The 23,355-nt window shown below is 36.8% G+C and overlaps 2 protein-coding genes across 13 annotated transcripts; both read right to left on the bottom strand.

Moving 5' to 3' along the window:
* Positions 1-4,574: 4,574 nt before the first annotated feature.
* LOC132184159 (serine/threonine-protein kinase RHS3-like) lies at positions 4,575-8,778 on the bottom strand. The gene is made up of 5 exons (XM_059597671.1): positions 8,519-8,778; positions 7,895-7,972; positions 6,388-7,670; positions 5,334-5,761; positions 4,575-5,235 (listed from the first exon to the last, which is right to left on the bottom strand). Exons 2-5 carry the CDS (start codon positions 7,931-7,933, stop codon positions 4,802-4,804), a joined length of 2,184 nt encoding a protein of 727 aa, XP_059453654.1. The 5' UTR covers positions 7,934-7,972; positions 8,519-8,778; the 3' UTR covers positions 4,575-4,801.
* A 1,922-nt stretch (positions 8,779-10,700) lies between these two features.
* On the bottom strand, positions 10,701-21,677 carry LOC132185058 (pentatricopeptide repeat-containing protein At2g26790, mitochondrial-like). 12 transcript variants are annotated; one of them, XM_059598879.1, is made up of 7 exons: positions 18,751-21,677; positions 18,596-18,669; positions 17,648-17,817; positions 12,741-12,896; positions 12,497-12,626; positions 11,169-12,022; positions 10,701-11,073 (listed from the first exon to the last, which is right to left on the bottom strand). In XM_059598879.1, exon 1 carries the CDS (start codon positions 21,337-21,339, stop codon positions 18,805-18,807), a length of 2,535 nt encoding a protein of 844 aa, XP_059454862.1. In that variant the 5' UTR covers positions 21,340-21,677; the 3' UTR covers positions 10,701-11,073; positions 11,169-12,022; positions 12,497-12,626; positions 12,741-12,896; positions 17,648-17,817; positions 18,596-18,669; positions 18,751-18,804. The 12 variants fall into 12 exon arrangements, with proteins under 12 accessions (XP_059454862.1, XP_059454860.1, XP_059454859.1 ...); XM_059598877.1 differs by having other exon boundaries at positions 10,701-11,076; positions 18,596-18,650; XM_059598876.1 differs by having other exon boundaries at positions 18,596-18,650.
* Positions 21,678-23,355: the final 1,678 nt, after the last annotated feature.

The raw sequence follows: 23,355 nt of genomic DNA, 5'->3' as shown, positions 1-23,355 counted from the left end.
AAATGTATAATATCAATACTTAATTATATGATTCAATAACAATTCAAATACTTTATTCAAGACTTCAAGTGAATCATATTATTAATGTACAATGATGATATAATTCGTATAATATCAAATTAAGTAATTGACATTGGATTAAACAATGACCATTATGTTACTTATAAACACAATTTGTGACAATTGTCTGAATTTTGAACTTTTTTTTATATGTTGTGTTGAATTTTATATATATATATATATATATATGTTGTTTTTTTTTAAAAAAAAAAAAGTTAACCGGTAATGATTTAATATTTAATAAATTTTTTTTAAAGTACAAGTAAATGTAAATTTTGGGTTAAATATTTTTTATTTTTCAATCTTTTTTTATGGCAATTGGGCCCAAAAAGACACTTAAAATACAACAAAAAAAAACCCAAAAAGCCCTAAAGAAAGCAAAAAAAAAAAGCTCAATTTTAAAAAAACAATTAACGGGCGGTTATTTATTTTACTAACCGCTAATCGGCAGTTAACCGCTAAATAGTTAGCAGTTGCGGTTAGTGAAATCTACTAATCGCCTTCGCACCCCTACTTAATACTCATGTGTTTCCCCAAATTCCCCAAAAAATTTTGAAACCTAACACTCTCCCTCTCCCGCTGCTCTCCCCTCCCTCCCTCGGTCACCCTCTCTCTCACTTCGGCGAGGGCTCCAACAACCGGCGAAGACGAACGAAACCCTCTCCCTGGCATGCTCTCCCTCCCTCGCTCCTGTCTCTCTCTCTCACTCCGGCGCAAAAGACCTCTGGCCACGCGAGGTGAAAATCGTTGGGTTTTAGTCATATCTCTCTCTAAGATCCAGGAAGGCTCTCTCTTCTCTACCGGCGGTTAGTGGTCCCTCTTTTCTCTCAGAAAATGGTTGGGTTTAGGTTAATTTTTCTGCTATTTTTGTCTTCCTCTTTAATCCGCAACTAAAGAAGCTCATTCTTTCTTTCCATTTCCGTTAATGGGTTTTTGCTAATTTGTCTTGAAGATTAATGAGGCTTGAGTTTTGGTACCTTTTCTTGTTTTCTTGTAATATTTATATATAGATATTCTTTTATATTTTGTGGGTTTCTTTTTGCTTCAAAAAAATTTGGGATTTTTTTGGATTATTCTGTTAATCTACAGCTTCTATACGATGAATCTATTTGTAGTTTTTCGAAGATGTATATTCAGTACGGTTTTGAAAACGAAGATACCAAAGATTCGTTGATCAAATTATAGTATTGTGGCCATCTCTTTGATTCGCACGCTAGGAACATTTGTTTATGTCCAAAGGATATTGATGTATAATATTATTTGCTGCATTAGGCATGATTACTCCATTTGGACTTTTCTTAAATCTTAAGATTTGATTTCTTTTCTTTTTTTTTCTTTTTTTTTTTTTTGCATAGGAAGCTGATATTAAAAACGCCCACAAGTATAGGTTGGTTGGGACTATGGAGACCTCGAGCTGAGCGGAAGGAATTTCATTGTCTTAATGTTTGTAATAGCCTGGTACTTGCATGCATTAACCATATATTTTGTTCGGTAGGGTGATTCCACCTTGCTAAAGGAGGAGTGTTGACTAGTAATAGCATAATCAAGGAGGGTAATGCTTAAGGGAACGTGCACACCAGCGTTCCCAGTATCATGACCCAATCAAGGAAGAAGAGTACTATACATCCTAAATTTTTTTCAAAAAAATTAGTTTCTAAATTATGTATCATTATTTCATGAGATTTATTATTTTACATCATTTGAGAACAACTTTTGGGAATGATGCCTTAGGATGTCTTGCATTTCCCTTATTCAAGTTCAACCATAAAGATTACAATCAAGTTTTTTCTAAATAACCATACGTTCTACTACATGTCATGCAACAGCCAAACTCTAATATCCATAGTTGTTGAAGAAGCTTTCATCTTGAATTGAACGGTTCAAAGGAAAATTAATAATGACAAAGTGGATGAGTTTTTATGTGAACATATTCACATGCGTCTACCCGCGGTTCTAAAACAAGACTTTGACCTATTTTAGCTCAATCTTACCTTTGCAAAGAGCTAATTACATGAAAAAAAAAAAAAAACAAAAACTACAACAACAAAATACAATGTACAAATGGCTCAAACTCCACTACAGCAACTGCAATTCCCTTTCAAATACCTTTATAAGCATATATATAGCCTCGAAGATTTCTTATTTCTTCTGATGATTCTGACAGTAGATAATCCACATACAGACACATTCCAGCTCCACTGCAATTCCCATGCATATATGTGTATTTCACAGTGAACATAATGTTACATACAAATGCAGAGACAAATAAGCTGTAACATACCTAACAGGCCCCAATGGAAGCCAGATAACATCCCACCGGAACTTCGGATGATAAATCAAAGCTCTTCAGGTATCCATTAACACAAACATGCATTACATCTCTGTTGCATGATAAATCATAGAAAAACATCAAACCTTCTTGGCTTTATCAAACACCATCCCAACCAAAGTCACCTAAACCAATAGGATATAAGAATTTCCATATAATTGAAGACATGTAAAAGAAAAGCTCTATTTCGTTAGAAGATAATACCCAGTATTCAGAAAACATATAAATGTACATCCATCATATGGCTCTAACATGGCTCCAATACAAGCAGATCATCAAACACATCAGTTGTAACACCTCGATCTCATATTGGGAAGATGAGAAGAAGTCCATATAGAATGGGTGGTTTATAAAGATAGTCATGGGTGCTAACTCCCACATTGCCTAGTTACTAGGTGAAATTGAGCTTTATAATGAATTATAGGAAAGTTCCAAATTGACTAGTTCTTTTGAGGTGATAGCACAGATGTGACTAGCGTTTTTCCCTGGGTCGTTACAAATGGTATCAGAGTCACCTAGTAACGTTAGGTCATGTGGTACTGGAGGAAGCTCCAAATTGATTAGTCCTTTTAGGGTAATAGCGCAAATGTGACATCTTTTGCCAATACCCAGATCTGAGAGAGAGAGATATGACCACCTGATTTTCACCTTGCGTGGCTGAAGATCCTTCGTCGAAGTGAGAGAGACAAGAGCGAGGGAGGGAAAGCGTGAGAGGGAGAGGGTTTCGTTCTTTTTTGCATTGTGTAGCCAAAGATTTTTTGCGCCGGAGTGAGAGAGAGACAGAAGTGAGGGAGGGAGAGCACGCCAGGGAAAGGGTTTTGTTTGTCTTCGCCGGTTGAGCCCTCGCCTGAGTGAGAGAGAGTGTGAGCGAGGGAGGGAGGGGAGAGCAGTGGGAGAGGGAAAGTATTAGGTTTCAAAAAAAATTGGGGAAACACAAGAGTGCTAAGTTTCTGAAAAAAAAAAAAAAACAAAAACAAAAACAAAAACAAAAAAGAAAAGAAAAGAAAAGAAAAGAAAAGGCAGTAGGAGAAAGGACTTTGTTGGTTTATGTTGTGGTTGTATTATACCTAGAGAAGAAAAGGGTTAGTGTAACCCTAAATCCTGCCAATTTTTTTAAAAAATAATAAATGGGCTGACATGGCATGGTTATCTGCCGACTACCATGCCATGTCAGCAACTTTGTATTTCTACCGGATATTTCCCAGTACCATTACTCTTTGCAAGAAACCTCTTAATAGTTAAGTTAGTAATGAGTTCTTAAAAAAGAGTAATTCTGCGAAGTAGCAAACTATGCCTAAATGATCTACACATGTTGATTTGTCCTCATTTAACCCAACTCGGGTTAAGCTAGTCTAATAAAAATAAAAAATAAAAATACTAAGGGTTAATAAGTTTTTCATATTTGGCTTATATTCCCTTACAATCAACCATTGGATTTGTAGACTTATGTAGATCTTATATAAGTCAATGGTAGACCCCACAAATCCAATGATTGATTGTAAGGGAATGTGTGCCAAATATGATAAACTTATTGACCTACAATATTTCTCAAAAAAAAAAAAAAAAAATCTTTAAGTGATTAGTATAAAATTTCTTTTAAAAATTCAATCATTATAATAAATAGACATGAAGAATAACATAGTTTTTGTGGTTTTAAGATTTTTTATTTTATTTTTATTTTTTGACATATCCGCACAATGGCGAGCAATAGGGTAGGGAGATTCAAACTTATAACATTTGATTTTGATAACATATTAAATAATCACTTATCCAAAAAAAATTAAGCAAATAAAAACAACCCAACAAAAAAGAAATAATTAAAAAAAAAAAAAAAAAATTTAGTGCTACATGTTTAGTTCTTTTATATATATATATATATATTTATTTTTTTATATACAAGATGGAAAGGGAAATTACAACAGGAGATCTTAACTTGTTGCTGTCTGACCAAAAATCCAAGGAGGGTGGGGTGGAGGGGGAGTCGAGGTTTCCAGAAATAAGAATAGAGACAACCCATTTATGTGAACTACGTACTGACCACCTTTTAGTTTATATGATATTATACTAGCACAAAATAAAAATCAAATGAAATTAATTGGTTTTACATTCCAGGAATTCAAGAAAACAACATTCAGCATGTTGGCAAAGTCTCTTAATGCCAACTTTAATAACAAGATTATAGAGATTAAAAAAAATAATAATAATAAAAAAGAAAAAGAAAAAAAAGAAGTGAAAACAAAACCTCTGAGGAAGTTTCCTTCCCTACATATATATATAGTATTTATTATTTCTTCCCCTGGCCTCCACCCTAAGAAATAAATCAATAAATGAATGTTATTTTTGTTTTGCTCTTTGTACAACGTAAAATCCATCCAGAGAAGCATGTTATCATTGAAAATATGGTGTATGCTTTTAGAAGTACTCAAAATCTATATAAGAATCATTAGGAAAAGTAGTGCCATTTTTGTCAGCTCCAACACTTTCTCCCATCTTCTTTTCTGCAGTGGTTGCCTCCTTGCTAGCATACTGCGACAAGTCTACAGGTTCAGGAATGTGGGGAGGCATTGCGCTTCTCACAAGGGCCCAGTTCACTCCCTCGAAAAATGGGTGTTGTTTTACTTCTGTAGCACCCCTTTTGTATGCAATCCGCTTATGGGGTTCCTTCACCAAAAGTCCTCTGATCAGATCACGAGCCACAAAACTTACCTGTGGAGTTTCAGGAAATCTTAGTGGCTGCCCTACAACATTGAAGAGCGTGGCACGATTTCCTGAGCCTTTGAAGGGAGTTGTTCCATGCAGCAGCTCATATAAGAAGATGCCAAATGTCCACCAATCGACTGCACTACCTGTTAATTAAAATACAAATTAAATGATTAAATTCACTCGGTTTATAAACTGAAAAAACTTTTGAGATAAGTGGTGATGATTTAATATTATTGTATACCATGACCCTCTCCACGGACGATCTCAGGTGCTAGATATTCATGTGTCCCGACGAATGACATTGAGCGCACATTTGTGGGCTCTGCCATCAGTTCAGGAAGGGAGCCTCCAACAAAGAGGCCAAAATCTGACTTTGATTTACGATTCTTTTTGCTTGGTAAAATGCGTGGAAGAAAATTCGATGGCTGCATGCAGCCATGCACTACAAGCGCATCATCTAAAATCCCCCCACCACCACCACTGCTTACATGGATAGAAGAGGACTTGACAAGTGTAGGATTCACAGAACAACGCAGGGATAAATCAAAATCCGAAAGCATGATATGACCCTCTTCTCTCACTAGCACATTCTCTGGCTTCAAATCCCTGTATACAATGCCTAGCATGTGCAGATACTCAAGTGCTAACAACACCTCTGATGCAAAAAACCTGTTAAAAGAACAATCTGCTTAAGAAATCTAAAATAGCAGATCGAGAAGAACACACTGAATTTTTATAATAAAACCAGAAGAGAGAAAAGGTGTTGGCAGAAGAAACTATAGCCAAGTGAGTTATCAATCACACTAATCAAAACATCGAGCAGTCATACTTTTTCGATCAGTACCCACCCTTTATAAAATAAAGTAACCCTCATGATGTCTACTACTTTATCTCTGCTTAAGTTCACATAGTTGTCATAAATTGAGTTCTAAAATAATGAAACTCAACTATATATATATAAACTATCAAAATCAATTAGATACCATGTGCAACAAGGGTTCCTTCACACGTTCATTAATGTACAATCAGGGCTCCTTTGCCTTCGATATTTGAATCATACATAGATAGCTTGGAAAATAGGAATAATATTTCGTGAAAGCCATTCTTTTAGCACAGACATGAAAGAAAAGAATACCATTAACATTAATAATGCAAGGGGATCAGATCGACAAAGTTATATACTATTTTTGCCTCCTTTATTCACGTAAGTACTAAACCAGTTCAACAATATTACGTGTAGAAAGATAAATTTGAATGATAATCAAAGAATAAGGAGAAAATGGTAAGGTACTTACCGTGCAGCTTCCTCAGTAAAATACTTGTTAGGTTGTTTCTGCCGCAGTGAATGAAGATTACCTCCACTACAGAATTCCATGACCAAGCAGTAGAATTTATCAGTCTCAAAGTGAGAATATAGAGTCGGCAAGAATGGGTGGTCTAAAAGTCCTAGTATCTCCCTTTCTGTTTGTGCTCGCAGAAGCTTGTTTCTACTGGCAAGAGAGGCCTTGTCCATAACTTTCATGGCAAAGTAGGCCTTAGTTCCTCTAAGGTTGACAAGATAGACATTCCCAATATCTCCATAACCAAGGCGCTTCAAAAGCCGAAAATGGCCAAGATTTAGAGGGGACCCTTTGGAAACCATGTTAATGGCATCCCACCGTACATCACCACCAGTATGCGGCTTAAGGGGTGCACTGGAACTCTCTAAGCTGTCACTGCGAGAGCTATTTCCACTCCCCTGGCCATTGTTGGCAGTCTTTGCACCGTTTGTCTTTGTGTTTGCTGGTGTTAGCCCTGCCACTCCTGTGGGAGCCGTTGGGAGTTCAGGTTTTGGAGACGTCCTTGGGCTTAGGATTAGGGAGTAGTTGCTAGTTGAATCAGAAACAATCTTGGCAACTTGTTCCATTTTTTTGGAACCAGAGGAAGGGTCAATTGTCAAATTGGGTTTCCTTTTGGAGATTGGATCCATATGTCCTTTGGAGATTAGATGTCCTGTTGGAGCTGTTGGGAATTCAGGTTTTGGAGACGTCCTTGGGCTTAGGATTAGGGAGTAGTTGCTAGCTGAATCAGAAACAATCTTGGCAACTTGTTCCGTTTTTTTGGAACCAGAGGAAGGGTCAATTGTCAAACTGGGTTTCCTTTTGGAGGTTGGATCCATGTGTACTTTGGAGATTGGATCCATGTGTACTTTGGAGATTGGATCCATATGTACTTTGGAGATTGGATCCATGTGTACTTTGGAGATTGGATCCATATGTACTTTGGAGATTATTGGATCCATATGTCCTTTGGAGATTGGATCCATATGTCCTTTGAAGATTATTGGATCCATATGTCCTTTGGAGATTGGATCCATATGTCCTTTGAAGATTATTGGATCCATATGTCCTTTGGAGATTGTATCCATATGTCCTGGTTTATATGCTGAATTCTGAGATGAATCAGCACAAACTTTTGCTGCTTGATGTTCTTTTTCGAGGACATACAGTGGACAATTGGCTGAATCCGCATAATTATTGGCAACAACATCCATCTTTTTAGGTCGACATGGTGATTTTTCTGATGAAGGGTAGCTCATCTGCATAACAAATGAAATAAACATTGTCCTATCATGATTAACACATCAAGCTTCACATGTTTAAACAATCAGTCCAGACTAGTTCGCGGTTTTCTTCTTCTTTTTTTCAATCCTTAATTTGAAGAGTAATCCATTTCAAAGAACAAATATCATACCTATTGTTAGATTTATTAATTCTAGAAAGAATCATACTGTAGGACTGAGAATAGATATGGAAAACTTACCTCAGCTGAGTCTGGCCTCTTGACAGGCTTTGATGACATTTATGGGGGCAACACAACACCAGCGCTCAACAGAAAATCCTAATCAGATTGGTATGAGTATGAATTACTCCTCCCACAATAAAATGCTTAAAGATGACATGATGTGCTTATGTATCACTACAATATTCTCATATAAATCCAACAACATATATTCATAGACATTCCATTTATGAGCTTAAAATCCTTGTTTACGATCTCAGACATGTCAAACAAATAAGTCCCTAGCTTCAAATGTTGTACTCTTGCCAAACATGTCTTATGCATTCGAGACCAAGCCAAATCAAAATAATAAACTACGTGGTTGGCACATAATGTTATGTGACACAGCACTGCATATATCATATGGTCAAAGTTGGAATATACAATTGAATATGCTTCCATTTTTGGGAATCTATACAAAAATTTCAATATATATAATAACTGATATTGATGGAGAAGAAAAAAGAAAAGGCAAAGACCAATGCAAAAGCAAAACTAGCATAGACCCATTTGGAAACACAATGCAGGGAATACATGACAAACCAGAGAATTCAAAATTGGTAGCAATCACCAAAAAACAAAAAGAAAAAAAGAAGAAGCTCCAACCTTTTCTTTCTCTGTCTGTGTTTCTGAGAATTTTATTGCATTTTCCTTGAATCCAAGAGTGAGTGAGATGATTTTCTTGGAATTTGGAAGAGGGAAATGGGAGACAGAAATTGCAGGGAAAGAGAAAGGAAAGGTGGTTAGAAGAGAAATGGCATCTGGGTATGGAGAATGAGCTGGTTTCCTCATTGAACCACCACCCTTCATCAGGTGGAGTGATCACAATTCTTGCGAGAAATTTGTGGAACAAAAAAGAGAGGATCATAACAAAACCACAATTAGGAAATCTCATTTTTTTTTTTTTTTTTAGAAACAGAGTAAAATAAACTCAATTTGTGTGTCACGAGAGAGAGAGAGGGAGAAAGAGCGCGCAAGAGAGAGGAAGAGGAGAAACGGTCATTGCTGTGAAGACGGATGGATGGATAGGCGTTTTTTAATCCTCACTAAAAGCAATATTGGTTTAACTGACTTCCAATCCTCTGTGCCCACCACTATTCTCCACCCTTTGTAATCCAGTGAGCTGGAATGCTCTCTTGCCCAATAGTTAACTGCCACGTTATGATTTTCCAACTATTTTTCTTTGGGGCATATGCAGTTGGATAGAGAGAAATGTTTAAACATTCATCTCTTGCTTATCTCTTGTCTGTTTTTTTTTTTTTTTTTCAAGTCTATCTCACATATTCAATAGTAAGGAAGAAAAGACGATTAGTAAGAACCGTTAATCCCCTCTGCTAACTGCCTAGGTGGTTAACCGACAGTTAGTGATTAAAAAAAAAAGAAAAGAAAAAAAAAAAAAAAAAAAACCAAAACGACTTCGTTTCTATGGTAATATAATAATACCTTACTACATACATTTTATATATATTTAAATGCAAAAATGATGCATGCATATATATATATATATATATATATATATAGATAGGCAGTAAGCGGTTTTTCTTAACCGCCTTCAAAATGATTAGAAGTTAATGCAGTTAATAACCGCTCGTCTTTTCACCCCTATGCAATAGTGAATTTGTCCATCTCTTGTAAGAAAATGTACAAGAATTAAGTAAGATAAGGAAAATAAATATTTCTAGTTTAGATAGAGAAGCATTACACATTATTCTTTATCCAAAAGAGTCGATGGCATATGCTCCTTTTTTGTCCATAATTTCTATGTTTCTAGGCGATTTAATAAAACATAAATTCTTATGAATTTACATTGCAAAGTTTATTTGGATTTTATACAAGACTATGATTGATATCTGTTTTAGCTAAATGTCTTATGCCCCTTGATTCGTGAAGTGCTAGGTAACTCACAGAGAAGATAACAACTAGCGCAAGAGTAATGCTATAAATTGTATTTTTATTTTGCAAATATTTCATAAAACTAATGTAGTAGTTTAAAAAAAAAAAAAAAATAAAATAAAAATTTAAGGGTTAGTTAAATTAGCGAGATATTTGTGTAATAAAAATATGGAATATAGCATTACTCTTTCTAAAATGAGTAATGCCAAATATCACATTTTTATCTTACAATGTTGACTTGATAATCTCATATTAATCGTTAAAAAAAAAAAAAAAAAATTAAGAATGGAAAAATTAAACTTTACCCTCTCAAAGTTTGGGGCGATTTGCAATTTGATTTCTAAAGTTTTTATTTTGGCAATCCACCTCCAAAAGTTTTAAATTTTTGCAATTCGACCAATATTATCCCAAAATTCTCATATTGCTCATAATTTTTATTATATATATATATATATATATATATAAAATAGATGTGCAAAATGGCCAGATGGCTACGGTCACCCCGATTTTTTATTTTTTATAAAAAAAAAAAAAAAATTAGGGACAATATGAAAAGTTTTGGATACAATTAGTCAAATTGCAAAAATTTAAAACTTTAGAGCGGATTGTCAAAGTTGAAACTTTGGAGGTCAAATTGTAAATCGCCCCAAACTTGAAGAAGGTAAAATATAATTTTCCCATTAAGAATTGATTGAAATTATCGCATTGCATCAGCGTTTTAAAATAGTTGTGAAATAAAAATTTAATTTTTATAACACTACTCTTTTAAAATTATTTTGTCGTTTCTTTTGACCATGTCAACTTGCTCTCACCATCTCAAAAATCTAGGTTAAGGATTCTTAAAAAAAAAAAAAAAAAAAAATTCCGAATTATTTTTCTGTTTACAAACTCAATGAAACCAAAAAAAAGTTGTATGTATTTTCGAACAATTTTCTTTCATAATCTTTGGCTGCTTAAACTAAAAACAAAACTCAATAAATGGGCAAATCATCTTTCAATCCCTCACAGTTTTTCCAATTATATGTTGTTTCTTTTGCACAAGCTTCCGTAACAAAGCAAACCATAATGGATTTAGATCCACGGCAATTCTTATAGAGGGATACAGCAGCAACTGAAGACTGTTGCTTCAACTTAACAAAAGTGGCTCCCTAGCACTGCCCTTGCCCTTGACCTTGCTTCAAAATGCGACTATTTGCCTTTTTATTGGCATCTCTTCCAACGCTAGTTTTAACAGCGGTTCCAACTGCTAGTTTTAACAGCGGTTCCAACTGCTACCAAAACATTGTTATTTCATGAAACGAAACAATAAAAGAAAAGAAGAGAATAAAAAACCAGAAAATCATGGGAGCCAAAAACCACTTACCAAATGTTTGGCTTCACTGCATGGCCTAGCCCCATGATGGGCGGAGAACTTCCATTGCACTACACATTGCTTCCTTCCTTGAATGCTGCAGCCTCTTGCATGGGAGAGAACTATGAATCCAACTGTTCAGCTGTAACAAACTTATCCACATGTTACTTATCCAAAGAGCTGATATAGATAGATCTTCATGAATGTCTGGATCAGGGTACTCAAAGTCCAAATATGCTCTAGGAGAGGAGAAGTAATTACAGATAACTATCCAACCTTTAGCAATAGCTCTAAAAACTCCCCCCTTATTTACTTCCTTTACCTCTGTCTCAACCAGCCCCATAAGAGCTAGATTGTGCTCTAGAATAAATTTCCTAACAAATCTTTGCTTCATTGGGTCATTGAGACCTCTTATCTTCCAAACTCCAAAAGCGGACAAAAGCTAGAGCACTGCTCCTACAAGAGGAGCTATTTCTTCCTCCCCCTAATTTGGGGAGGGGGGAAGCTTGTTTAATCACTCCCTGACTGGACTTGTTTGGTCTCCTCTTTTTCTCCATAGAGTCCTTGACCCTACCGCCCAACAGGGAAGCCGTGGAAGACTTCTCAATGACCGTATTGAGCTGGCCGAGGGAAACTGGGGGGGTGGAGGGAGGGGAAGAAGGACCTTACCCAACCGCAGTCTATCTTAAAGCATCAGACTATTACTGCCCAGGATTTTTGCCTTATTCCCCTGCATACCCGAATGGGGAGAATGCAAGTCATCTGATCTCCCACCAGCTGGTTGTCTAGTCCAGCAGAAATAGCAAGAGACACATTATCTTCCTTGCGATTCTTTTCACTGATTTCTTTTATCTGCGCCAATACAACTGTAAAACACATGACAAATGAACTATGAGAACTGAACATATGATACATTCAGTTGCTCCATCGTAACTGGATGACTCAATTTTGAAAAAAAATTATATAACTCACAAAAATTTCTCATTTCTAGTGTATCAGAGCCAGTTTCTTCTCAAAAACTAACAATTGACGGTGACATTATCAGATCATACATTAAACTAGTTTAGCACATCCTATGCCCATACATCTTATTCCTAACAAGAGAGGAAATGAAACAAAGCAATTGCAATTTTCAAAGAGAAGGGAAAACCATCCGGCAGTTGGTATTAATTTTAGTGTTCTCATAATATATCATGAACCTTAAACATACCAAGATTTATAGTGTTTTAGGAGATTAAAATAGATCAAGATACTGACAGATCAAGCCAAAAAAAGTACCTTTCTTGCCTTCTTAAAATAAATTTCAGCCCACACTTCATTAAAAGCAGAATGACACTTACCTACTCTTCTTGTTTCTGCTTTAAGCACACTGGTATAACAGGCAAAGTAACAGTTATATTCTTCCTCCACGATGCATCACATCAACCCCACTATCACCATATAAACCTTCAATGCAACTGAGATTTAGAACTGCCAAAACAGACAAGGAAAAATTCCATCAGAAAGTAAAAAGCATCCAAGGAAGGAGCTTACTGTTCATAATATATGTGCTGTAATCTCATTTGCCATTAATCAGGCTATCACCTGCGAAGTGGTCCAAAATACCGATTGGACCATCTGTTCTGATTTTATTGTTGTTGATCTTTTTCGGTAGTTCTACATGCTTGCTTGTTTCGTTCACAAACTCTAACAGCATGTCCTGTTCAAACCTGATGGCTTTATCATAAAAAACATCACCAACTGCAAAAGCCAATATAAACAAAATACTGAAAATTACTGCATTTATTTCAAGCAAATTGATAAAGTGATGAGCAGGAAAAAAGAGGAGAAAAACAACAGCACACAGATTCATCCATGATAAAGCTCTCAACTTTATATAAAATCTTTGCTTTTTGGGTAAGGTATATCAAATCAATAGTTTTTTGATAAGTAATAATTTAATGAAAAGAAAATTGGCACAACCCACATATATTAGATGTACACAAGAGAAACAACTACAATAAAGTTGTAAAAAATCTGAAAAATTAAAAAGGTCAAAAAGATTCAAGGAGAAAGATGGAAGAAAGATTAAAACCCAATCTAATAGGGATCTCAAAAAAGTCGATTTTAAAGAGAGACAGAGGTCTCACAATCCTCAAAGTGGCGACGATTCATTTCTCTCCAAATATTTCACATTAAGAATGAAGGAATAACTTTCCAGATAGCTTCTTTGGAATGCCCACGCCCTTGATTCTTCCAACAATGTAGCAGCTCTAGGACTGTTTCTAAGCATAGTCTACAAAACTCCGAAAAAGTTGAAAACCATGTACAAAATATCGCCAGTGTATTCACAAAGGATGAAGAGGTGATTCACGGTGTCCTCATTCTTTTTGCATAGACAAGACTAATTAAAAAGAGCCTTGACCTTCCAAATACTTTTCCAAGGAAAAGGGCAAGGCTCTCTAGCCTGTAGAATTTTATAATAGTTCTTCAATTCAAACCCATGACTTTGGAGACCACAACATTCTATCCGCATCCCTAGGGTGAGTTCTCAAAGAGTATAATAAATTGAGGAAAGGGCCTAAAGATTCCAGCTCCCAATCCTGAACTGCCCTCATGAAATTCATATTCCAATGGAAAGAATTACCCAAGCAAACCAAGTAATCTGACACCATGACATCTTTGTCACGAACTATTAGATAAAGATCTAGGAAGAAAGTCTCCGATCATTTCCCTATTTCTCTGGATTGTGAGGTTCATTGCGGAGGTAAAAAGTATTTCAAATTTGAGAACATGTGGCTCAAAGCCGAAGGTTTTCTCGACAAGGTTAGCTCTTGGTGGGGATCTTAGTCTTTCGAGGGTCTACCTAGCTATGTGTTAGCTAATAAATTAAAATCCCTCAAAATAAATTTGAAAAAATGGAATGAGGAGGTGTTTGGCGATATTGGGAGGCAAAAAGAAGGAGTTGATGCGAGGTATTCAAGAGTTGGATGAATTGGCAGAGTCAAGAGGGTTAGATCAAGAGGAGAAGACTCGAAAGGCGGATATGTTGAAAGTTTTGGAGAACACTTTGTTGTGCGAAGAGATTCATTGGCGCCAGAAATCGAGAACTTTGTGGCTGAAGGAGGGGGACCGAAATACTCGTTTCTTTCACAAGATGGCGAACTCTCATCGCAGGTACAATCGTGTGGAAGTGCTTCGTATTAATGGCGTTTTATCCGATGATCCAGTTGAGGTTAAAGATCACATGGTGCAGTATTATCAAAATTTATACTCGGAGCAAAGTTCATGGCGGCCTAGAATGGACAACCAGCCTTTCTTGTCTATTGATGAGGAGGATTGTAGGTGGTTGGAAAGAGAGTTTGAGGAAAAGGAGGTTTGGGAGGTGATAAAAGGTATGGATGGTGATAAGGCACCGGGTCCAGATGGTTTCTCCATGGCTTTTTTTCAAACTTGTTGGAGTGTTGTTAAACAAGACGTTATGGCGGTTTTTGATGAGTTCCATCACAGATGGCAGTTGGTGAAGAGCTTGAATGCTACTTTCATTTCTTTGATACCGAAAAAGGCGGATGCGGTGGAGATGAAGGATTTTCGGCCCATAAGCTTGGTGGGAGGGGTGTACAAAATTGTTTCTAAGGTTCTCGCCTTTAGGTTGAGAACTGTCTTGGGCAAGGTTATTTCCTACTCTCAAAATGCTTTCATAGGGGGCCGACAAATCCTAGATTCGGTTCTTATTGCAAACGAATGTGTGGATAGTCGCATGAAGCAAGGGGTGCTAGGTGTTATTTGTAAGTTGGACCTGGAAAAGGCGTACGATCATGTAAATTGGGGCTTTATTTTGTACTTGCTGCATAGGTGTGGTTTTGGGGAGAGGTGGAAGGCTTGGATAGAGTGGTGTATTACATTGGTAAGATTTTCCATTCTAGGAAATGGCTCTCCGGAACGATTCTTTAGTAGTTTGAGGGGAATTCGGCAAGGGGATCCCCTTTCTCCGTTACTTTTTGTGCTTGATATGGAGGCGTTGAGTAAGATGGTGAATGCTACGGTTGACCAAGGACTTTTGACAGGCTTCTCGGTGAGAGATAGGGTTGTCTCGGATTTGGAGGTCTCTCACTCCTTATTTGCTGACGATACCTTGATTTTTTGTGAAGCTTCTCTCGAGCAAATCCGGTATGTGCGCCTCATTCTTTTATGTTTTGAAGCTGTTTCGGGTTTGAGAGTTAATCTTGAAAAGTCTAAAATTGTGGCTATTGGAGAGGTGGAGAACATTGGGGTGTTAGCTAATATCCTTGGGTGTAGTGTTGCCGATTTGCCCATGAAGTATTTGGGTCTCCTTCTTGAGGCGCCGTATAAGGACACGGTTATGTGGAATGATGTGATTGAGAAGATGGAGCGTCAAATGGCAGGTTGGAAGAGGATGTACCTCTCTAAAGGAGGCCGTTTAACTTTCATCAAGAGTACGTTGTCTAATCTTCCGACTTACTTCTTGTCTTTGTTTCTGATTCCCATGAGTGTAGCTAAAAGGCTTGAGAAAGTCCAAAGAGATTTCTTGTGGGGAGGAATGGGAGATGAGGCTAAGTTGCATCTTGTAAAGTGGGATCAAGTTTGTTGTCCCTTGCACTTCGGTGGTCTTGGTATTCGAAAGTTGCATCAGTTTAATCAAGCTCTCTTGGGGAAATGGCTTTGGAGATATGCGAATAAGAGTAAAGGTAGGAAGGAAGAAGGAGGTTTCGGGTTCTCATGGTGTGGGTGTATGGAAGCATATTCGTCAAGGTTGGAGTTCCTTTGCCAAAGGTTGTCGGTTTGAGGTGGGGGTGGGTTCGAAAGTTCGTTTCTAGCATGATATTTGGTGTGGGGAAAATCCTTTGAAGCAAGACTTCCCATCTTTGTTCAGAATCGCTAGACACAAAGAAGCTTGGGTGAAGGACAATTTTACTTGGAGGAGTGGGGTTATAGAGTAGAATGTCATTTTTGTATGACCTGTTCAGGACTGGGAGATGGATTTGGTTGCTCCTTTTTTTGATCGGTTGTACTCGTGCAAGATCTCTGTAGGTACGGTGGATTGTATTTGCCGGGCCTCGTCTAGGAAAGGTAAGTTCGAGGTTAAGTCGCTCTTCAAGGCCTTGTCTAATTTTGACCATGAGATGTTTCCTTGGAAGAGTATTTGGCGCACTAAGGTACCTTTGCGAGTAGCTTTTTTTGGGTGGACCGCAGCCCTATGCAAAATTTTGACTCATGATAATCTGCGGAAGATGAACCTTGTGGTGGTGGAGTGGTGTTGTATGTGCAAAAAGCCAGGAGAGTCAGTAGATCATCTTCTTCTCCATTGCGAAACCGCAAGAACTCTTTGGCACACTATTTTCAGTCGGTTTGGGTTGCATTGGGTTATGCCTTGCAGAATGAGGGATTTGTTCTATTGCTGGTGGTCGGGAGGTCGTGCTCAAAGCGCGGTAGTTTGGAAGATGATCCCTCTATGTCTTATGTGGTGTATATGGATTGAAAGAAATGCTAGATGTTTTGAGAACTCTACTAGAACTATAGAGGAACTGACTCATCTTTTCTTCTTTACTCTTTACTCTTGGACGGCCGCTTGGCTAGCTCTTTTAGTAATTAGTTTTTCTGATTTCCTCTTTCATTTCTCTCCCTCTTAGGCGCTCTCTTTTATACTTCCTGTGTATATGGGTTACGCCCCTCTGGGCTTTTGATATATAAATTTTTACTTATCAAAAAAAAAAAAAAAAGTGTCTTGAGAAAAGCCTCTCGCACCACGCATCATGCCAAAAACGCATTCGGTACCCATCCCCAACCTTCAAGGAGACAAAGTTGGAGAAATTCGCCCGGCCATTCCTGATATCCCATAAGGCCCTCATCAGGCTTTCTCTAAGCACCAACCACCTCTTAGGACCCCATATTTCCCATCAATCATCTTTCTCCAAAGGGATGTCTCCTCTTGCACATAGCCAAAGCCATTACCGAGTAAAGCTTTATTGAACAACATAGGATTTTTAACCCCAAAGCCTCCCCTAGAAACTCAGTAGATAATCTTCTAAATCACCAAATGAAACTTAGGCTCACCACCCACTCCCTCCCAAAAATCTCTTCAAAGACATTCCAATCTCCTAGCGATATCAGCTGGCAAAGGAAAAAAGGGACAAAAAGTACATAAGTAAACTGGATAACATACTCTTAATAAGAGTTAGGCAACATCCCCAAGACAAGTAAATCTTCTTCCAATAAGCCAAATCTTCATTCTCTCAAACCTATCCCAAATAGCTTTTGATTTAAAAATAACACCCAGAGGAAGCCCAAGTATTTCATGGGCAAAGATGAGATGTTACAACTATCGGCCAGCTCTTCCTAATGCCACACCTCCCCACTGTGACTAATTAAGATGACAAGCATAAATGACAAGCATAAATGACAAGGAAGGCAGCTAGAAGCAACAACAGATAATATAATGCACAATGATATAAAGATAATCTAAAATATAAAGCCAGTTGAGTTGACGTCACCTATAAATTAAACCAAAATGGAAAAGGGAACATAGGCAGAACTTTTGGCAAGTCTACCCCTTTCTCAGTTTTCAGTCTCTATCTTTAACCCCATCATCCCTTTCACAATCTTGGTCTTTATCCCCGTCCTCTGCGTGATCTAGGTAAATGTCCATTACTCCACAGGGATTCTGTAATGAAGTAACAGTTTGGTTCAGATTTTTAGACAACACATGAAGTTTGAAAAACGCATAAGGGATCTACCAACAATATAAGCCCTATGAAAAGAATCTGTTGCGAACCACACCAGCCCCAATACAACCCCCACAACTAACTGCATCTAGCCTAGGAATAACAAATGGGAAAAAAAAAAAAAAAATCATTTTATGTAGTTTTACTCGTGACACCAGCAAGGTGTCCATTGCAGATTTGATTAGACTCAAAGCTAACAATACAGAAAGCAGTGCAGGTAAACAATAATTTAAAGAGTTACATATCTCACAATATGATTAGTGTTCATTAAATCTGTTTATAAGATCCGGATATCTTCCAAGTAAATCACTCACATGACATAAGCAAAACTTTCCACAAATTACTAATCATTCCTTTCATGATGCCTCATAATGACTAACAGTGGTTGTAGCATACCACTTTCCACCACTTTTTGTTTAAATGTGAAGATAAAGAACATATAAAACTTACAAACATAGATTCAAAGATATTATAGGCATTTTAAATTGTAGTAGCATAGTCAAATACATGTGGAAGAAAAAAAAAAAAGATAAAACACATGCTAGAGAAAAGCATGAAGAGAAACACTCAAAAACCACAACAGAAAATTTCCTCCCTTATTCACAGTAATTTTATATACCATCTATATAGAAGAAGAAAAAATGTACTTATCTACCTAGAAGTACTTATATGCAGAGTTTAATTCTTTTGACTCCTAATTATATAGCTGTATGATACCTGCAGATGACCGACTTCCAAGTGGCCTACGCACAAAGCTTCCCTTCTTCTCTGCCTGTAAAATCAATAGCCATCTTCATTTCAACAATACAACAAATGGTGCTCCCTGTATAAACAATTGAAAGTAAATAATAGCATAATCCATTCTGCTATACCTTTAAATACTTGACTGAATATAGATTTTGGGTTCATCCAACCATTGCTTACTTTCAAAATTGCACTTCCTTCGTCTTGGCTATTATAATACCGTGGCGGTGTAGAACTGAGATGGTGCGGGTATCTGACAGTATTCCCTCAGAAGACATCTTACTATAAAGGGTCAAAGCCGTATCCCGATATCCCTTATTACAAATGCCTGACAAAAGAGCTGTGTACGTCACTGTATCAGGCTCTAGTCCTCTGTCAATCATTTCATCGAAGAGAGCAATAGCATCCTGAAGGTTGCCTGTCTTACATTGCCTGTCAATTAAAACAGTGTAACAAATAACATCAGGTCTTATATCCTTGTCATTCATTTCTGTCCAGACAGTTAAAGCATCCATTTCCCTTCCCTTGTTTTTCCTCGCATCTACAGGGGAACAAAACCTTCTTATATTTTTTTTGCAATGACCATCAAGCAAAACTGTGTAAGTGATGACATCAGGTTTAATTCCCATCTCCTTCATATCATGGAAGAGATCATAAGCTTCCTGTAAGCAATTCATTTTGCAGTAACCATGAATCATCATTGTGTAGGTAATGACATCAGGAGTTAACCCTCTTTCGACTAGAATATCAAAAAAACGCTGAGCCTTTTTCACATCTCCATTCCGACAAAGAGCAGCTATGACTTTACCGCACATTGTTCTGCTAGGTTCTCCATTCAATGCCAACATTGTCTCAAGCAACTGAAGAGCTATATTATAGAAACCTTGTAAGCAAAGGTTACTGAGTAGTTTAAAGCAGGAGCTTTTTTTAATTAGAACCCCTTTCTTTGACAGCTTAACAAAAAGTTCATAGGCCTTTTCTGTACAATTAGCTTCACAGTACCCACTAACCATAGCAGAATAGTTATCAACACTCTTATCCTCTAAACTATTTAGAAATTCCTCAGCTTTCTTTACTTTGCCTCCGATACATAAACCTTCAATAATCATGTTGTGTGTAATAGAGTTTGGTTTTAAACCCTGTGCCTCCATATAACCCAAAAGGTGAAGTGCCTTAGATGTGAGGCCATTTCTAAAAAACCCAGCAGCAAGGACATTATAGACAACAATGTCAGGCTTGAAACCCCTTTCCTTCATTACTTCAAATAGATTCAATGCATCCTTAACTTTTCCTTGGAAACAGTACCCTTTAATCAAGGTAGTATAGTGCATAATATCTAACATCATATTCTTACCTTTCATGTCTTTAAGCAAATCTATGGCTTCTTCCATTTTCCCCTCTTTGCACAAAGCATCCACCACAATATTGTATGAAACCTCATCAAGAAACATCCCGGACTCCTTAAATTCTTTGAATAAACCAACTGCTTCAGAAGGCATTCCCATGTTAGACAAGCATTGAAGAATCGGGCTGACAATCACACAATTACTCTTTATGCCCTTTGACACCATATCAGTGTGGAGAGCCAAAGCTTTTAGCAAATTCCAACCCTTGCAGTACCCGCGGATCAATGCACCATAGCTTTCTGCATCAGGAACCACCCCTTGTTTTTCCATGTCAAGAAAGACACTTTCCGCTTCATCTACTTTCATCTTGCCACAGAACCCACGAATGACCGCATTATAAGCATAGGCATTAATAGAGGCATTTGCCCCTTTCCATACTTGTAGCACTTGATATCCCAAATCCGGCCTCTGATGGTTGCAAAGCCCTTCAATATATGCCGTGTAAGCAAAAGCATTAGGGGTAACACCAGCTTCTTCCATCTCCTGAAACACATGAATAGCTTCTTCCAAGTTGCCCTTCTTGCAGAGAGCCTTAATCACAATTGCATAGGTGTATTCATTAGGGCTCAAACCTAACCTCTTCAGCTGCATGTAAATGGCCACAGCCATGTCCACTTTCCCCTTCTCAATCAAGCGATTCATGAGAAAATTACAGGTAAAGATATGGGGGACAAACCCGCGCCTCTTTGTTTGAAACAAAACATCGATGGCCTCATCAAACATAGCAATGCTAACATAAGATTTAATCAGTGCATTGTATGCTCTAGCCAATGTCTCATTCACCTGGAGCCCCTCTGCCTCAAGTGTTTCAAACAAATCAGAAATTTCAAATCCTGGGTCCAGGTGTTGATGCTTCTTAGACCCAGGAATGAGCTCCAAAAAGACAGCATCCAGCTTCCTATCCAAACCCCAACAGCATAAAATCTTGATAAGGGCTGCATACGTGGAGGCATTATGCCGAAAGCCGTGTTCCTTCAACTGGGCAAAGAAGGACAGTGCAGTATTAGGATTCTTTCTCAGAGTGCTCAAGATTTGAACAACCCTGATCGAGTCTACCTCGGCTAAAGATGTGCTGTTCTTGTTGTGGTTGGTGGTATATCCAGAAATACCACTACAAGCAGAAGCGGTATTAGAAGTAGAGGGGGAGGCAGTAATATATTCATCATCAGTGGTTGAATCTGAGGATTCAATTGGGTTCAAGCGGGCAAGCGCTGTAGAAACCGACTTCATACAAATACAGTTAGAACCAGTAATAGTGCGTTTTCTGGGAAAACCCAATACTCTAATTGATGGATGAAACCACATGGACATATCAGATAAACCATAGAAGGATATATATCGCAAAAATCACCGAAACTAATAAACAAAGTACCTTGTATCAGAGCCTGGAACGGGATTTCTCAGCCAAAACCAATCCCACAATCCCTCTCAAACTCCGGTTTTTAATCTCGTACAAACAAACAAAATGTGATACTATAAAACCCAAACAACTGTTGACTAAGATTTCCACGCAGAGGATCCGACATGGGAGGAAGCAAACTAAGGAACCAAAGTGTTCAAACAGGCATATTTCGTATGCTCTGCCAAAGAGAGAGAAAACGTTGGTTTGATTGCTAAAACCCTACTGCCCAACCGCTTAATCGCAGAGGCTACGGCCATAAACCCCACACGGCCCAAGTATATGTGGCAGTGGTTCGGGTTCCACTTGTACAGTTCCGACCCACCCGCCCCGTTACCAACATCCTCTTGTCTTGTATTCAATCAATACTATTGTCTATTGATGAAGCATTCTATCGAGTATCTTCAAATTTGATCCATTATTTTTAAATTTAATAATTCAAATTCTATCATTTCAATATTTATTTATTTTTAAATCCCTAAAGAAATTTCTAAATGATACTAAAAAATTATAATTTGATTCTTTATTATAATTTAATTTTAAAATTTAAAAGTATTATTATCGTATTTTTTCATTATAGGTTAAAAAAACGCATTTCTATGGTACATTTAATACAATTAAATAAATTCTTACATCTTAAGTTCAATGCTTAATTATCTCTTGGATGTTCTGAAAGAAGAAAACTTCAATTCCATTAATTAAAGCATGAATATAAAATTAGCAAAAATCTTTGATATTATTGGTATGATAGAAACCCTAAATTGTTGAGGTGTTAATCAGGTCAGTAATAACTGGCCACCGACCGATAACCAGGTACCAATCGGCAATCGACCAACTGGTTGCAAAAAAAACCGATAACCGATTTTTGTTTTTTCACACACCTGGTTAGCCAGTAACCGGGTGTGTATATGTATATATAATAAATATATATTATATATGTATATTAATATATGTTATATAGTGTTAAGGGGTTATTTTTATTGTAAAAGGTTATTTCTTTTGGTTGTTGGTTTGTATACATACTTGTTTTTATTTTTTCCTTTGGGATTTTAGGGCACTTTTAAAATGTATTATGAAAGCAAATAACAACTATAACTAAGCCTAGCTTATTAGGCTAAAAAAACTATAATCATTTTTTTAAAGGGCAAAAAATGCATAAATTAAGCCTAAAAAATAGGCCCAATATTCAAAATAGGCCCAAAATGCACAATTTTTTGAAATCCCGGTTACCGGCTGGAATAACTGGGTACCAACCAGTAACCGGTTAACTAGTAGCCGGTTTCTCATTCTAGTTTTCTAAATTTAATAATCGGGTACCCTAGTTACGGTTACCAGGTTTAGCCAGTAACTAGTAACCAGGACCGGGTTGACACCCCTACTAAACGAATCAATATCAAATTCAACACAAAATCACAAAAAAAAAAAAAAAACGTTCACAAAAAAAAAAAATTATTTACTTTAAACAATAATAAAGTTGTACTTATAGTTATAAAATCACATTTAGAAAGTTATATTTATTCTCTGAATTTTTCTTTCTTTCTTTAAAAAAAAATAAAAAATAAAAAATCCTAGATATGGCTCTTACTACAATTTTTTCGGTTTTTTATTTTTATTTTTTTTTAAAATCACACACACACACACACACACACATATATATATATATATGGTTTTTTAAGTAATGTATTAATACATATAACTCTTGATTCTATGTATGGGTTTTTTCTAAACATATTAACATATTAATGGTTTCCGATTTTTCTTTTATATATATATATATATATATATATATATGTGTGTGTGTGTGTGTGTGTGTGTGGGATTCTATTTATGGTTTTGTAAGTAACGTATTAATACATATAACTCTTGATTTTATATATGGGGTTTTAACTATATATATATGACAAGACATTTTACATTTATAAAGTTGC

The sequence above is a fragment of the Corylus avellana genome, chromosome ca6 (genome assembly GCF_901000735.1).
Source record: "Corylus avellana chromosome ca6, CavTom2PMs-1.0".
NCBI lineage: Eukaryota > Viridiplantae > Streptophyta > Magnoliopsida > Fagales > Betulaceae > Corylus > Corylus avellana.
Note: the sequence above shows the minus strand (reverse complement) of the source record. Positions and strands in the feature narration are given on the sequence as shown.

Bases quoted from the DNA above. Each gene is read 5' to 3' on its own strand.
- LOC132185058 (XM_059598879.1), bottom strand. From the start codon at position 21,339: ATGTCCATGTGGTTTCATCCATCAATTAGAGTATTGGGTTTTCCCAGA.
- LOC132184159 (XM_059597671.1), bottom strand. From the start codon at position 7,933: ATGTCATCAAAGCCTGTCAAGAGGCCAGACTCAGCTGAG. The intron at 7,671-7,894 runs GTAAGTTTTCCA...TTTGTTATGCAG, and splicing joins AGAGGCCAGACTCAGCTGAG to ATGAGCTACCCTTCATCAGA. The intron at 5,762-6,387 runs GTAAGTACCTTA...TTCTTTTAACAG, and splicing joins TTTACTGAGGAAGCTGCACG to GTTTTTTGCATCAGAGGTGT.